The 17,205-nt window shown below is 35.0% G+C and overlaps 1 protein-coding gene and 1 non-coding gene across 5 annotated transcripts in view; one reads left to right on the top strand and one right to left on the bottom strand.

Annotated features, from left to right (window-relative positions):
- Window positions 1-17,205, top strand: part of CNOT2 (CCR4-NOT transcription complex subunit 2) — a 108,564-nt gene that overhangs the window by 36,744 nt on the left and 54,615 nt on the right. For 2 of the 4 annotated variants that reach the window (XM_036018684.1, XM_028533425.2), the window contains exon 2: window positions 1,346-1,418. The exons of 1 other annotated variant lie outside the window; for it this stretch is intronic. In XM_036018684.1, coding sequence (XP_035874577.1) covers window positions 1,346-1,418 — 73 coding nt within the window. Of the gene's footprint in view, window positions 1-1,275; window positions 1,419-17,205 lie in introns of all 4 variants that reach the window. One more of the 4 variants, XM_028533426.2, reaches the window with a different exon arrangement.
- Window positions 12,172-12,300, bottom strand: LOC114514271. Its single transcript, XR_003685994.1, has one exon. It is a non-coding gene; the product is annotated as a small nucleolar RNA SNORA18 (small nucleolar RNA).

Below are 17,205 nucleotides of genomic sequence, written 5' to 3'. Positions count from 1 at the left end.
TCAGGCATCTTTAAATATTTCACCAAACATGTATAATGTAAGATGGTCAAAATTAAGTAAAAGTATAGCACTCACTAACTCGAATCAAACATAAAACAAAACAAAACATTTTCATTATGTGGATTCTTCTTAAAACTGGAATGATGTTAATTCTTAGTGATTTGTTTTCCTTAAAAACATTTCTGCCCTTATTAGATTGCTTTTTAGCAGTAATCCATATGTATGTGTACATGTGTTTGTTGGTTTTGATAAAATTCATTCATACTTTTTATGAATTTAGTAGAGATGTTTTCATTATTTTCTCCCAAAGTATGTTTCTTACGGTGTTAGATAATTGTTCCAAATCTGAATGTATTTTTAGTGTTTAGCAACCATTATTAATTCAGTAGATACTTTCCTGCAGTAAATACTTTATTAAAGTTATGGTGAGAAACATTTGTCTTTAAAATGTGTACTTGCAAATTCTTTGTATATACCATTTTTGAATTTTTGATCTCTCCTTTTCAGTTGACAATTTTTTTTTTTTAGTAAGTATGTCTAGTGGCTATCATCTCTGCTTCACTGAATTTTTTGTATATAATATGTAAAGGGCCTAGTCATTTTGGACTTTATCTCCATTCAGATTAAGATATGAAGGCCATTATTTTTCTGCCCTAGTATACTAAAGCCAATTCTACTATAATATGCATGAAATCAGAGGATTGAAGGACACAGGCTTCAGAGAGTTGACATTTGTTGGTTCTATTCACTGAAGTAAATTTTAATAGAGTATTGAGTTAGTTTCATTTATTAATCATCATAAGAGCATATATTTCATCTTATGGCATAGGAATAAACATCATAAACTGAATGAATGCTATGTAAGGAAGCATTTGGAGGAGAGGGATATTAAATGACTAAAATCTGAATTAATTGGATATTATTGGCTATCTGAGACTAACAAGAATATTTATTTAAAAGAAAAATTTTTGTCAGCTCCATTTTTTTATTGTAGGTTTCTTGTATATGAGGTCTGGCAGATAGCTTTAACTATGGAGAATAAAAGTGGGAGGGAAGAGTTTTCATATTTAATAATTTCTATCTCAAATGGAGTATGTCTCCCAGTCTAGCTAGCCCTTCCCATGTGGTTAAGGGTAAGATCAATTAGAATATAAAAGTACTACTTTTTGTTTTTGTTTTTGTTTTGTTATCTGTGTATTATATTGGATATTTTTGCTACTGTTCATATATTTACATGCTAGTAATTTTGATGGCTTTTGGATAATTCCACTCTAGAGGGAGAACTGGTGGGCGGTCCTTCCTGTGACACGACCCTTGAGTGACAGTTCTGTTTGATTGCCTCCAGTACTGTGAGGAAAGGACACGACTCTATGGTGAGGACTGATGGACATACATTATCTGAGAAAAGAAACTACCAGGTAAGATCTTCTTGTTTGTTTGTTTTTCTTTATTGGTTATACAGCTACACTGAACTGTTTATTATCTTGTATTTAACTGGAATCAGCAGGTTGAATATACCTCAATTTAAAAAATTTGGGTGCTAATTTAAAATACATGTATATTGGGTTTGATAATTGAAATAGTTGGGAACATTTTTCAAAATAAAGCATCCTTGTAATAAATGTATATTCTTTTAATGTCAAAACATAAGTTTTCTGGTGTATATGTTATCAAAACTTAGATTATCTGATAGATTATCTGATACATAATGTATAACTTCATGGCTAGATTCAGAGCTAGTATTCCAGAAAACAAGGTGTTGAATGCTTTTATACATACTGTTCCTTGAAGACTAAACTATATTCAGGGTAATGGAGAATCACAGAAAAGTAGACAAAATTGGTTAGAGTATAGAAGAAGTAGAAATCAAAATTCCAGGATGCTCCAAGACTCTAATCCTGTTGAATTTGTCATTCACTTGCTATCCTTACAATGCAAGAGTCTTGTTTCTTATTTATTGAATTAGTTAATATCCATCCCATATAGTGTATAAGAATGCTGAAAGGATGATTGAAGGGTAATATTACTGTTTTCTGTACGAGCTTTTAAAAGATGGTGAATTTTAAAGATAGTGCTATTAAATGGTGATTAAAAGAAAACATTTGAATTTAATTTTTTCAAAGAAAATCTGCTTTATTCATTTGGTGATAATTCATTATTGAGTTATGTAACGATTTAGAATAACAGAATAGTTAAAAGTTGAAGTAGGAATAAGCTTTAGGCTTCCTGAACAGGTATATATCCAACCTGTCTTTCTCCCTTTCATTCATCAGTTTCATTTCCTGTACCCTGTGACAAAGCAACTAGTATGATAGTTAATAGCATTGGTTAATCTGCTAATCATTTTTTTTTTTTTTAGCCCAGTTAATTCTTCCCTCAAATTGGAAAAATGAACAGTGGAGGAAATTTGTATGTGGTTATTCATGTACAGTTAGCAGAGAGTCTTTGATTATAAGACTTACTTGTTCGGGTGCTGTCCCTAATTTTTTTTTAAAAAAGGAGGTTTCATATTTATCTAGAGTTTCACCTAACTTGATGTCTAAAGTTTCTTGCCAGGTCTTTATTATTTTAATAAACCAGAATAAGCGGTGGCTGTCAGTTCTTCTTGTAATTTTTTCTGTTCTGAATTGTTTCTTTGTGCTTGACCAACATAGCCTTTGCTAATTATTTATATTGGGTTGGCCAAAAAGTTCATATCATTTTCTTCTGTAAAGTAAAAGACAACATTTTTCATTTTCACCAATAACTTTATTGATTTGGGTATTTTGATTATGCTGGCGATCTCCCACGTGGTAGAATGTTGACGTGGTAGAAGACATTGTTCTCAATGTCTTCATTTGATTGCTGTCAACTTGGATCAGTCGAAGCACCTTCTCTATATACCTGCACAAGTCTTTTTTGTGTGTTTCAGTTGCGTTTTTACCTTTCTTGAAATGTTAAAGCGTAATAATATACTGAAAATGTTGCATATGTTCTTCCACCTTCAATATTAAAATGGCTACACAAAAATTCACCAATTTTGATACATTTATTTGTTTATTTATTTTTAGAGAGGAAAGAAGGAAGAAAGAGAGGGAGAGAAACATCAATGTGTGGTTGCCTCTCACATGGCCAGCACTGGGGACCTGGCCTGCATTCCAGGCATGTGCCCTAATTGGGGATTGAACTGGCGACCCTTTGGTTCACAACCTGTACTCAATCCACTGAGCTACACCAGCCAGGGCTGATATATATATATTTTTTAAATGCATACTGCTATGACAGCTGTCATAATACAATCTAACAAAATTAACAGGTGGCAAACACAAGGCCTGCTGGCCACATCTGGCCCTCCACCTTGTTCTGTCTGACCCGGCACCTTGTTTCTACCTGGTAGCAGCACCGAGCTCCATGCCCCTAGTTAAGGAATAGTTACATTTATGCAGTCCTAAAATTACATTTGTCCCTTTGAAGGCAACCACAAGGTGTGATCCCTGGTGAAAATGAGTTTGGCACCCCTGTTTTAAGTGAAGTTAAAGACAACAAAGCAGTACTAGAGCCATCTAGTACATGGAAAAAAACAAACTTTTTGGCTAACCTGCTGTTTGCTGTATGGTTACTCCTGCCACACAACCACTTTCAGCTACTTTGACTCTTAAGGTTTTGATTGTTCACACCGCTTGGGCTGTTGAATCTTTTGATAGGTTCTAGTAAGTTACTTTAAGAATATTGTGATTCTAGGGTATGTGTCTTTTGTTGCTTATAACCCAGCTTGAAAATAAATTTGTATCATTGCACAGTATGGTTAATTTACTTCATGGAATAATATTAATACAGACCTCCAAAATTTGCACTTAAGAGGGGAGTAAAATGAGAGTATATTTTACACATGAAGAGATTTCCTAATTCCTGCTCATTCTAGTGTAAGAATAGTTTATTGTTCTGGTCACATTATTTACAAGTAATCTAGGTTTTGAGATTACTTGAAAAGTATGTTCTTGGTTAGGGTTTTTCTGGCTGAAAAAAAAAATTCCTTTTCTCTTTTATTGTTACTTAGTCACACATATTACATGCTGAAATACATCCTTGGAAACAGTGTTTTCAGTCTATGTTGTAAAATTATTTTAATTTTGAAGTCTCTTCTGAAAAGTACAAGTATAGAAATGTAATATCCTGACTGATGTTATGATGGTTATGATGACTATAAAAGCATATGAGACATTCAAAGGAATATTGAATAAATCACTTATATTTGTATTGGTGTTACTAAGAGTTTGTATATGCTGAGGTGAATTGATTTGGATTTTTAAAAATTCCATTGTGGACCAACTTTATTTACCGTTTGTCACAGAAAAAGGATTTCTTTGTTTCTGTGTTGATATTCAATTTACCTTTGAGGACTTTTCGTTTTGGGAAAGCACTTGATTTCTTAGTGATATTTAAGCATCCTGATAATAACAGGCTAATATTCCCGAGTTAAATAAGAATATTTCTTTAATTCTTCATTTCATTATAGACCTGATTAAAACCATAGGAATTCAGTTTAGGAAGGTGTGTTTCCTCAGATTTGTGCTAAGAGCTAGTGACTTTCAGATAGGTATTGTGTGAAGTACTGATTTTAGTACTGGTATCTACTTTGTGTATTTCATTTCTTACTGTAAATTTAAGCCCAGTTAAGTTTTTGGAATATTAATAGAGTTGTTGAATTTTACTTGCATAGGTAGACTGGCATAAGTTAAGGTGAGATAATTTAATCATTTAAATGGTTTGCAGTTCATTCTTTTGAGGGAAGGATTGTCAAGCTTTTTTCAAGGAAATGTAACTCCAGGTTTTCCCCAGATTTTCTTATTTTCTTCTAATTTACACTGATTTACTTCAGCTATGAGCATGCACAAATCTAACTGTGTTAATTACCAATTTAACTCATCAGTAGCTTTCTCTTACACAATAAAGCCAAGCTTCTAAACATTACATATTTCTGCATTCTGACCCCTACATGTCTTTACACTTCCAGTGTCTCCTCTGACTCCCTATAGTGAGCTTATCCATTTAGTAATACAAAACTACTTTTAATTTTCCTACAGTGTACTCTTATATTTAAACTTTTCCTTGTTTTGTTTCTTTTTAATATAATGCCTCACCTGTCTTCACATAGTTTTTAAGAATTAGGTATCTATACTTACTGAAGCCATTCGTTGATGGGCTCATTGCTCCTTTATATTGTTTTCATGGCCTTTGTGCATACTTCCAGTTTAGGGTTTTCTGTAATAAATGACTCATCTTATAGTTACCTGTTGATTTTTCCTTTTCTTCCTGTAGACCTGTGCTGTCCAATACTGCTGCAGACACTGGCAATAAGTGGCTATTTAAATTTAAATTCATTTAAATTAAATAAAAATTAATTTTCTTGGCACGTTAGCAATATTTCAAATACTCAGTAGGTACATGCTGTTAATGGCTACCATATGAAACAGTGCAGATGTAGTATTTTTAACCTTTATAGAAAATTGTATTGTACAGTGCTTATTGTATAAGTTCCTTGAAAAACAGGAGCAATGCCTATTTATTTTGGTACTGCTAGTACCTAGTATGGTTTCAGATATATAATAGTTTTTCAGTGAAGTTTTAACGAAATTAAATAAAGCGATGAGAGAACTGAAAGGAAGAAATTGCAAAGTGTGTTGAGTAACATACTACTGATATTTACAAGATTTCTAGATGTTACTCTAAATGGAACTTTTAATATGAGATCATTATCCACGTATATTGGCTATTTCGGTATGTTTTCTGTAAAGTGGATCTAATGCATCCTAGTTCTTAACGTTCCTAAAGAATACCTCATAATCTAAAATACTGCATTGACTTTGTAAAATATAGTGTCAGAGAATTATGGGGATGATTGTATTGCCATTTCCTCCTTGCTTCCGTTGCCATTAAATGTTTTGTTTTCTCTTTATTAGCTTTTTTAAACCACAGAAGTAATAGATGCTAATATAATAACTTTGAAGAAAAATGTGGAAATACAAAGTAGAACTTGGAAGTTTACCATCACAACGTTAGCCTTATTTAGTGTGTATCTTTTCAGGTCTTTTCAAGTGACTAAGTAGATACAGATGCACAAATATGATTTATTGTGTTTGTTTTTGACAAACGTGTTTTTCTGCAGCTTGCATATTGTATTTAATGTAGATGTTTCCATGTCCCATCTTTGCCCTGACTCTTTCCCAGGCAGTGATCACTAGTTTGAATTTTATGTTTTAGTCTTTTCCTTTTTTTTTTTTTTTTTTTTTAATTTATATGTGTATTTCAGTACACACAGGTAACGTTGTTCTTTATGCACTGTGTGGAATTTTTTGGAAAGTGGTACTTCATTTTCAGTTACTTTGAATGGAAAAAAGAATGAATTTGTAGTCCCCCCAAAATTGTAAACAGTTTCTCAGATATTGCTAAAATACTCAGCACCTATTGACAGTTCACCAAAGATTTCTGCATAATATAAAGCATTTAGAACATGTTACCTAATTATTTAAGACATACAAATGCATCAGTATGTTTCCATTCAGTATGCAAGTGTTACACAGTACTGTATACAAATTACATTTGCTTCTTTTATACTGCAATAAAAATGTAATGTAAATAAACAACGATGTACTTTGTTTCTTTTATTCTTAGTTATACATTATTGAAAATTTTTCGGTCAGAAAGCACCTAACAACTGATAGTATCTTATAATTCAGGGTTGTAACTTAGTAGCTTACCATCTTCTGATACTTTCTAGTATGAATAAAACAGTACTAGCATTGAAGCTGATTCTTAGAATCTGTGACACCTTAAAGTATGTTAAAGATACATAATGAATATAAAGAATACTTCAAATGAACATGAATTTTTAAAAAAATGAATACTTAACAATTCAAGACTTGTCAGAATAGATCTGTTGCCTACAGCATAAATGTGGCTTTAGTCACTGTTATTTTATTGTTTGGTTTTGGGTTAAGGTGAGCAGGAGTGAGCTGAGGAAGGAATTCAGAAATAAATGTGTGAAACCATTGGACTGCTTCACAGTTTACTCTTTGCTCTTGAAACTCTTGGAAACAAATGGCTGTGACCTATTGTTAGTAGCCAGAGAGGATAATAGAGATAGAAAAAACTAAAAATGAATGAAATAAGTTGTGTTCACTTGCAGTTACACAACCCTTGCTAAAATGAGGTTGCTCTTATAATTACGCCTTTGATGTGATTGTTTTGCACATTATCAGCAATAGAAAGTCATTTTGACTCTGTGGCCTACATTTTTTAAAACACTAATTTTGACATTTTTGTCATTTGTTGATCCTCTTGTTCTTTTTCCTCTGGCCAACCGAGAATATCAAGTTAAATGAATTCCAAGGTTCCTCATTGGCTGGCTCATCATTACATGATGCTAACAATGTTAGTCTTTCTTTGACATGTTCTAATGACCTTTTTTCCCCCTCATCCTTTGAATTTCTCAAATGGAGTGACATTTGTTTGCCAGAAAGGAATTTTCACCAAGATACATGGTTTGTGGCACCCTCGGTGTTTTAGTTAATTTTTCATAGTGCCTCTATGCCAAGAGAAATACTAACAGCGCTATTAAATTATTAGATCCAAGTTACTTAGAGCAGCAACTCACATGCTGTGTTTTCCAAAGAAGATTTAAAATATCTGACTGCACCCCTGGATGTTCACTGTGGTGCTCTTTTGGAAACTGAGGACCTAGGCTTTTACACATGAAGTACTGTGTTCTCTTTCAGAAAAATATTTTACGTTCAAGCAGTTTGCTTCAGTCATGACTCTGGAATGTATTCATCATTAAATAGAAAATTAAAACATTAGTGCAAATATTTTTCTGAATCAGGGAAAACAGAAATAAGCAAAATTACCTTTTAAAATATAATCCAAGGCCTCGCTTAGATTCTGGGATGATTGAGCCTATCTGTGGTGGCTGCTTAGGTTGTTTTTATTTTTGTTTTTAATCTTTCTGAATTTCTACATAAAAGTAGAACAACTAGATAGCAAAGCCTTTGTTACAGAACTTGGTGATGAGGTGTCCCCATGAACCTCAAATATAAGCAGGTGAGAACTAACAAAAAGATTTGCATTTATCACATTTTTTTTGCATTAAAAAGCATAGGGATGCTTTGTGGGTTCTGGACCTGCAACAAGAAGTTCCTCAAAGTTGTGCACAGCCAATTTGAAAGTGGTAGATGTGACTAGCCAGTTTGAAATTTGGGAAGGAATTTTGCCCACTTTATTAATTAAATCAGTATAAGGGACCCATGGTGAGGCGTAAAGTGACCTGAGCAGCTTAGCTCTGTGAACTCTCAAGACTGATCCATTGATGTTCCCTTCCAGGACCCTGCTAGGAAGTTTCTGGGTGTGAAATCAAATGAGCAGAGGAAAGCAGAGACAGAGGAAAGAGAAGGTTGAGATAAAAATGGGAAAGGAGAACAAGTAGAAAGTCTCAGAAAATGAGCCATTGTATTTATAAATAGTACATGAAGACAACAGAGAAGGGAATTTTATGAAGTTAGAGAAGTTTTGAACCAAATCATATTATCAGAATTTAAGACAATTAAATTTACAAAAGGTCTTCCAGAAACCTGATTAAGAGGGTTTGTATTAATTTGGAGTCTCATCAATAGTCTTCATATTGATTTAACATTTTACAATGTCAATTTTTAATTTAAAAAAATTATTCAGGTTGTGTTTGGGACATATTTCTTTATTAAAGTCAAGTAAATAGAGGTATTTTTCTGTGTCTTTGAAACAATGTTTTGTTTTTCGTATTTAGTTCATTTGAAATTGATTTTTGTATTGGTATGAGTTAGGCATCCAATTTTCTTTCTTTGGTATTTAGATAATCAGTTATGTTAGCATCATGTATTGATTGTTCTGCCTTCTCAACTAATCAGTAGTGCTAGTTCTGTTGTAAATTAGGGGTTTTTTTTGTATATGTGGGCCTGTTTCTTGTATCTCTTCTGTTACATTGATGTGTTTGTCTATGCCTGTTCAGTATCACATTTTCTTAACCACTGTAGCTTTGCATTACATTTTCATGTCTGTCTGTCCACGTGGGTCTTCATGAGTGTCTTGACTTTCGTGGCCTTTTACTCAAATGACAAACCTTATTTTTTGAAACAATGGACGCACAAATCTTTAGTCAGGTTTATTCATAAGCATTTTTCTGCTTTTTTCTGTTGTTTTGGGGGGGAATAAATGGTATTTTTTTATTATATTCCATAGGTGTTACAGTTATAGTTACATACAGTTTGACTTTTTGGGTTTATATATGTCATTGATGTTGCCAAACTTTGAAAATTTATCTGTAGGTTTTTTGGTAATTACAGTTTCATACTTCCTTTATAATTTTTTTAAATAGAGTCTTTTTAAAAAGAAAAACAGAAACCTCACCCAAGGATACGTTTTACTGATTTGAGAGAGGAAGTGGGGGAGAGAGAGAGACATCGATGTGATAGGGAAACATCAATCAGTTGCCTCCTATCTGTGCCCTGACTAGGGGGACTGAACCCACAACCTAGTATGTACCCTGACAATGAACCTGCAACCGTTTGGTGCACCAGATGATGTTTCAACCACCTTAGCTGCCTGTCAGGGCCCTTTATAATAACAAAGTTTTTTTCTGAACTCACTAGTAATTTTGATATAATGTTGAATAGAAGTAATAGGTATCTTTATCTTTTTTTAATTGTTGATCAAGTACAGTTTTCTGCCTCCCCCCCAGCCCTCCCCACTTCCCTCCCATCCCATTGCCCCCCCATTGTCCATGTGTCCTTTTGTCCTTTATACTTGTTCTTGCAAACCCTCCACCCTTTTCCCCTGAAATTCCCCCCCGCCCCCGTCACTGTCAGCTTGTTCTCAATTTCAGTGTCTTTGGTTATATTTTGCTTCCTTGTTTGTTTTGTTGATTAGTTTCCACTTATTGGTGAGATCATGTGGTATTTGTGTTTCACCGCCTGGCTTATTGCACTTAGCATAATGCTCTCCAGTTCCATCCATGCTGTTGGAAAGGTTAGGAACTCCTTCGGGTATCTTTATCTTGTTACTTGTCTTAAAAGCTTTAAGTCGTCACACCAGGAATTTACAGTATTTGATATAGGATTTTTTTTGGTAGATTCACTTTATAGAGATAAATTCTTTACAGTGCTGCCTGTCTTATATATTTTTTCTCTGCAGCACCCTTTTCATTCTTCAGGTTATTGTGTGCCTTTTCCTGTTATTTGTCAGTTTTGCTAAAGATTTGTCAGTTTTATTAGGAATCAACTTTTAACTTCTTTTAGTTATATTCTTTATTTTCTTTTACTTCTTAGATTTTTGTAACTATTCTTTATTCTCAAGTGTTTTTAATATTCCAAATTTAGAAGGTTTGTCTAGTTATTTTTCTTTTGCTGTTTTTTTCATATAATTCCACTGTAGCTAGAGAATGTGGTTACTAAACCAATTTGTTTATGAACTTGAACAAAATGCATATGTCTCTGTACCCATACATTTACATTTATCATCATCATTATTCAGATATTACCATTCATTCATTTATATCTGGAATCCAATATATCCTTTTATTTCTTTAATAGTTTTATAAATTCTTATGTTGAATGTGTAATTGAACATAAATCCAGCAATTGGAAGTTGGCACAGATCATCCTTCTTCCTCCTGTTCTCCTTCATCCTCCTCCTTTTCCTCTTTCTCCTCCTCCTTTTTTTTTTTTTTGGCTGGTTCTCACTTATGGTACCTTGTTTCCTTGTGTTTATATTATCATCTCATGTTTCTCAGAAATTTGTGGGAAATTTTTGAGGACTAGATGGAAGGACATTTTTCTGAAGGGAGTTTGTGTTTGTTTTTGCCAGTGCCTGAGACACTACTGATCTAGGACCAATTGAAAAAATAATGTTGGCTTATGATGTAGTTCACACATATAATGTGAGTTAGGGCTGCTTATGGCTGTAGATTGTCAGAAGAGTTGTAGATTGTCTTCATCTCCTTGTGTCTAGAATCAATATCAAGACCATCCAGAATTTTGGTGTCTCTTCCACTAAGGAGTTACTACAATTATGAGTATCCTTTTTAGGTACCTGCTTTATGTGAAGATCTTTTACTAGGTTTTACCATGGGCAAATTTTCTCTCTGGAGATACAAGCTTGTGACTTCTCAGAATTTCAGCCTTTACTTTGTGGGGTTTTTGTTTGTTTGTTTGTTTGTTTGTTTTATTTTGAAGCTCTCTCCTTCTTCCCTTCTACTTTCCAAATGCAGCAGTTTATTTAAAAATAAAAAGATGGTCTATGTGTTACTTAGTATTTTATTCACACTGTATCCCATCTGGGAATAAGCTTGGTATGTGCTCAGTAAATATTTGTTGATTGGCTGAATCAGTATTTCATGGAACATTTTTAGTTGGTTTTGAGTAGAACATTCTGTTATTGTAATACTACCAGTAGTGTAGTATTTGGTAGTAGTGTTCCATACTACCAGAAACATGTATCTTACTCATAGACCTCTGTTAGATATTTCTAATTTTTCATTGTAATTGATGGGGGCAGGGTATTATTTTTGCTTTCTTTTGTCATCCAAAATTAAAAATGTTTTGTGGTTCTTTCTCTTTCCTTTTATTTCTCTGTCCATCCCTTTTCTTCCCCCTTTTTTCTTTCATTTCTCCTTACTTGCCTCCCTTCTTTTACTCCCCCCTTTGTTTCTTTCCTTCCCTTCTTTACGTATGGTAAAGTCAGTTTTTATTTGAGGAATTTGACATGTGATTCCATCCATTGCTTACCACCTTAATTTCTCCAAAGTTTGAATCATAATCTTTAAGATAGCCCTTTTAAAAAGAACTTTTGGTTAATTCACAATTGTCATGTCAGTCCACAATTGTTACAGTTGAACTTTCTTGATCTCCACTTGAATATGGACAACTGATGACACACTTTAAAATTTTTCCACCTGTAATTTTTGGGATCCAATTTCTATATGCAGTTTATTTTAGGGCCACTTTTAGGGTTAGAGTAGATGGATCTGCCTTCTCAATTTCAGACAACCTCTGAACATGAATAAACATTCATCTATAAATAAGCACCCTAGAATACTACAAGTCTTTGGAATATAGCAATCCCCAACGTTAAAAATTTCGACTGTTCGATCTTTCATTCTTTTAGCATGTCTGTCTTGTAGTTCTTTCCCACAGATCTAACAGATAGTTCTGAGTAAGGCAAACCACATATTTATTCTGAATGGCATTTGCAATGACGTGGGTCTACAGAAAAAGCCCCATTACAGTAGGCCTAAACTAAAAAACAAAAGAGTTTGTAATGCATTTTTTTATGGTGATAAATTCTGACTTCGATTATTTCTGACAAAAATCTGTCATTTTTCTCTTTAGTTCTCTTTACATAATATACTTTTTCTTTCTGGCTACTATTAAGGTTTTTTGTCATTGTTTTACGTATTTTGGTTTGATGTATCTTGGTATAATGTTCTTCATCACTCTTGTACTTGGGATTTCTTGAGCCTCTAAAATATGTGTTTATAGATTTTACCAAATTGGAAATTTTTAATTAGTTATTTCTTTAAATATTTATTTTGTCCTTGTTCTACTCTGGAAACTCCAGTTACACATAGGTTAGGTCACCTGAAGTTGTCCTACAGCTTATTGATACTCTGTTCATTATTATTATTTTTTTCTAATTTCTTTTTTCTCTCCGTGTTTTATTTAGGATAGTTTTTAAGTTCACTAACTTCACCATGCCAGTTTTTCAAACTTTTTGAATCAAGATGTAGTTATATTAACTGTTTTTAAGCCATTGTCTATTAATACTATCATGTGTGTAATTTCTAGATCTGTTTCTATTGATTGTTGGTTTTTTACCCTCTGTATTGGGTTCTGTTTTACTCCTTTGCATACCTGGTAACTTTTACTTGGATGCCATTCCTTGAAAATTTTAGCTGTTCAGTGGTATGTATTTTTTGTATTTCTGTTGATATTCTGAACTATTCTTGGGGATGCAGTTAAATTACTTAGAAACTGCTTGGCATTTTTCTCTTTTATTTTTTAATTATATTTTATTGATTATGCTATGATATTTGTCCTGATTTTCCCCTCTTTTGTCCCCCTCCACAGAACAGCCCCATTTCCTCAGGCAATCCCCACACCATTGTTCATGTCCATGGGTCATGCATATAAGTTCTTTGGTACTCCATTTCGCATACTGTACTTAACATTCTCACGGCTCTTCTGTAACTACCTATTTATACTTCTTAATCTCTTCACCTCTTCATCCACACTCCCCTACATGCCCCTCCCATCCAACAACCATCAAAATGCTGTCTCCCACAATTCTGTCTGTGCTTTTCCTGTTTGCTTAGTTTATTTTTTAGATTGAATTGTTGGTGGATATGTATTTTTTGCTATTTTATTGTTCATCATTTTTATCTTTTTCTTAAATAAGTCCCCTTAACAATTCATATAATAATGGTTTGGTGATGATGAAGTCCTTCAGTTTTTTCTTGTCTGGGAAGCTCTTTATCTGCCCTCCAAATCTAAATAATATCTTTGCTGGGTAGAGCAATCTTGGCTGCTTTTCAGACTAAACATATCTTGCCAGTCTCTTCTATCCTGCAAAGTTTCTTTTGAGAAATCAGCTGGGAGTTTTATGGAAACTTCCCTGCAGGTCACTAACTGCTTTTACTGCTTTTAAGATTCCTCTTTATCTTTAAACTTTGGCATTTCAATTATGATGTGTCTTGGAGTGGGCCCCTTTGCATCCATCTTGTTTGGAACTGTCTGTGCTTCCTGGACTTGCACAGCCATTTTCTTCACCAAATTAGGGAAGGTGTTTTTTTTTATTATTTACTAATTAAATTTTCAATTTCTTGCTCATTCTCTTCTCCTTCTGGCACCCCTATGATGCAAGTGTTGAAACACTTAAAGTTGTTCCAGAGGTGGCTTACACTATCCTTCTTTTTTAGATTCATTTTTCTTCAAGTTGATCTGATTGGTTGTTTGCTTCCTTATGTTCCATATGATTGATTTGATTCTTGGCTTCATCCACTCTACTGTTGTTTCCATGTAAATTGTTATTTAAATTAGTGTATCCTTCCTTTCTGACTGGATATTTTTTATGCTGCTGAGGTCCTCACTAAATTCCTTGAGCATCCTTATAACCAGTGTTTTGAATTCTTTATCTAATACATAGCTTATCTCCATTTCATTTTAGCTCTTTTTATGGAGTTTTGATCTGTTCTTTCATTTGGGCAAGTTTCTTTGTCTCCTCCTTTCAGCAGCCTCCCTGTGTTGGTTTCTTTGTATTAGGTAGAGCTGTTTAGACTGTGTTGTCTTGGTAGTGTGGCCTAATGTAGTAAGTGTTCTGTAGGGTCCAATGGCACAGCCTCCCTTATCACTCAAGCTGGATATTCATGGTGCATCCTTCATATGGGCTGAGTCCACCCTTCTCTTTAGCTGTGCCTTGGTTGCTGTTGGCAGATACCATATTTTGCTACATATAACATGTGCCCATGTATAGTGCGTACCCATGTTCTTATGCACATTACACATGGGATTATTATGGCCATTATTACATCCATGGTATGGAATCCTTATTCCCACATATAATGCACATCCTTATTTTTCCCTCAAAAATTTGAGCAAGAAATTTCATATTGTACATGGGAAAATATAGTGATGGGAGAGATTTATCTAGGCCAGTCAGCTACAAGGATTGGCAGTGACCAGGGACCACCAACCTCCACCCTTTATGGAGGATCAGCTGTGCAGGGGAAGGATGGTGGTACTTTGATGTGGTCTGTAGCTCTCCTCTAGGTGCACTGGTCCTGGGGTTTCCCAGGTAGGCATGCCAAGGTCAGCCCCCACCTGTGTTTTGCCTGGGCCTGCCCTCTCTGAGCTATAAAGCAATCTGAGATGGGCGCTACTTGGAGATTTCCAGGCAAAGCCAAGCAGTGAATCTAGGCTGGCTGCTGCCAGTGAGGTGCCTGGGGCTCACTGAGGGCAGCTGTTGTTTGTTTGATAGGATTTAGGAAGTTGTGAATGAGGAGCCAAGATCAGCCATTCATATGGAAAAGCAGCTTGGGTGGGCCCATAAGTTGGGTGGGGCAGAGTCCCTGGGGATCTTCAAGGCTGATGAAACAGAGTTAGCCAGGTTGGTGGAATCTCAGATATGGCACCAGCTTGCAGACTCTGGCTCTGAGGGGAAAGGATTTAGAAAAGGGACAAGGGCCTCTTCTGCCTTGATGCCAGACACTTCAGTTTCTCCCTGTGTGCCACTGGTGCCTTCAGGCTATTACCTTGGTGCTGGAGATCAGAGGGAGTGTTTCTGAGGAGGTGAGTCCATGTATGGGTTCTTCAAGAGGAACTGCTTAGGGCTTCAGAAGTTTCTTCCACCAACTCAATTCCCATTTTTTGCAGCCTGATATTTTGGGGACTTACCTTCCTGGCACTGGAAACCTTTGCTGGGGGGCCTGGTGTGAGGCTGGGACTCTTCATTCCCTAGATATCCCTCCTGAATACCTACCACACGTAGGTGACAGAGCAGCCCATTCTGCAACTGCACCCTTTTTACCAATCTGGACAGATGTGGTTTCCTTAATTCCATAGTTGTCAGACTTCCATTCACCTCAATTTCTGATGGTTCTGAGTGATGGTTTTTTTATATTTTAGTTGTAATTTTGATGTGGTTATGCAAAGAGGTGGGCCAAGTCTGCCTATGCCACCATCTTGACTAGAAGTCTGGACTTTCTTTAGGTTTTGTTGGATAGAACCACACTAGCCTTTAGTTTAGTGTTAATTTTTCTAAATTACTGGGGCTGTACTTTCCTGAGTACTTCTACCTGATGCCCTGTGAATTACATTGTTTTTCTACTCTGGTTTTTGGGAATAGCCCTGTGTGAGTCCTGGAGATTGTTTCTACTTCCCTCGCTCCCACTCCCCACCCCAGATTCTGGCAATTTTTTCACATGCCTGTGTTAATCAGTATTTAGCTGAAGACTAGAGGGATCCTTTGCAGATCTTTAGAACTCTTTCTCTTTGTAGCTCACTCTTCCTGTCTGTTATTCTAACCTCACTCCAGCTGCCTTGGCCTAGACTCTCAGCTACATTTCCTCAAATCACAGAGATTCTGGATTCCACCAAGACTCCCCCTCCCTGCATTACAATCTGGAAATTCATTCGGTCTGTTAGTAAGGGCAGTTTGCAGGGCTCACATCAATTCTTCATATTCTCTTGGGGATTCTTCTACTGCCTTATGTTCTGTGTCTGAAAAGCATCATTTAATATATTTTGTTCATTTTTAAGTTTTTTCAGGTGAAGCGAAAGGGGATCAAATCCCTACTGTTCCATCTTGGTTGGAAACAAAATTCCTAAAATTTCACTTTTTCCAAATTAATGGGTAAATGTTGAAGCTAATTAGTTTTCAAAGATTTAAAATGAGGTGATGTTTATTTTATAAAAATTTACAAAATTTAATGAGCATGTTGAGTTAATCTTTTCATTAAGAGGACCTCACTTTTATAGGGTGTGACATTCGTTTCTTAGGAGCAATTAGTTTATCCACAGAAAACATACAGTTGACCCTTGAATAGTGCTGGGATTAGGGATATTGAGCCCTTCATAGTCAGAAATCCATATAGAACTTTTGAGTCACCCAAAATGTGACTGCTAATAGCCTATTGTTAACTGGAAGCCTTATTGGTAACATAAGCAGTCAGTTAACCTATGCTTTATATGTTATATGTATTACATATTGTATTCTTACAATACAGTAAGCTAGAGAAAAGAAAATGTTAAGGAAATCATAAGGAAGAGAAAATACATTTGCAGTATTTATTGAAAAAAAAAAGTCAAGTATAAGTAGACCAGTAAGTTCAAACCCATTTTGTTCCAAGGGTCAACTGTGGTTTTAAGGTAGAGTAGAATGGTAGTTCTTAATCTGATTGGTACTATTCTGTGAGCAGGTTAAGGAAAGAAAGCTGAGAGTCCCACAGTTCAGAATGTAGGTCTTTACTTAATTCCTCAGTTTTCACCCCTAACACTTTAGGTAATTTTCAAAATTTGGAGCCTAATCACTTGGGTTTTGTCTGGAGAATAAACCTTTGATCTATTGGAGTTGCACGGGCTCAGTTTTCTGCGTGTTAGATAACTGTTTAATTTGAGTAAAGCCTTTAGACTCTACCCACCTGTGCCT

Source organism: Phyllostomus discolor, chromosome 2, assembly GCF_004126475.2.
Source record: "Phyllostomus discolor isolate MPI-MPIP mPhyDis1 chromosome 2, mPhyDis1.pri.v3, whole genome shotgun sequence".
In the NCBI taxonomy this organism is placed as follows: Eukaryota; Metazoa; Chordata; class Mammalia; order Chiroptera; family Phyllostomidae; genus Phyllostomus; species Phyllostomus discolor.
The sequence above is the reverse complement of the archived record's forward strand: the minus strand, read 5'-3'. Positions and strand labels throughout refer to the sequence as shown.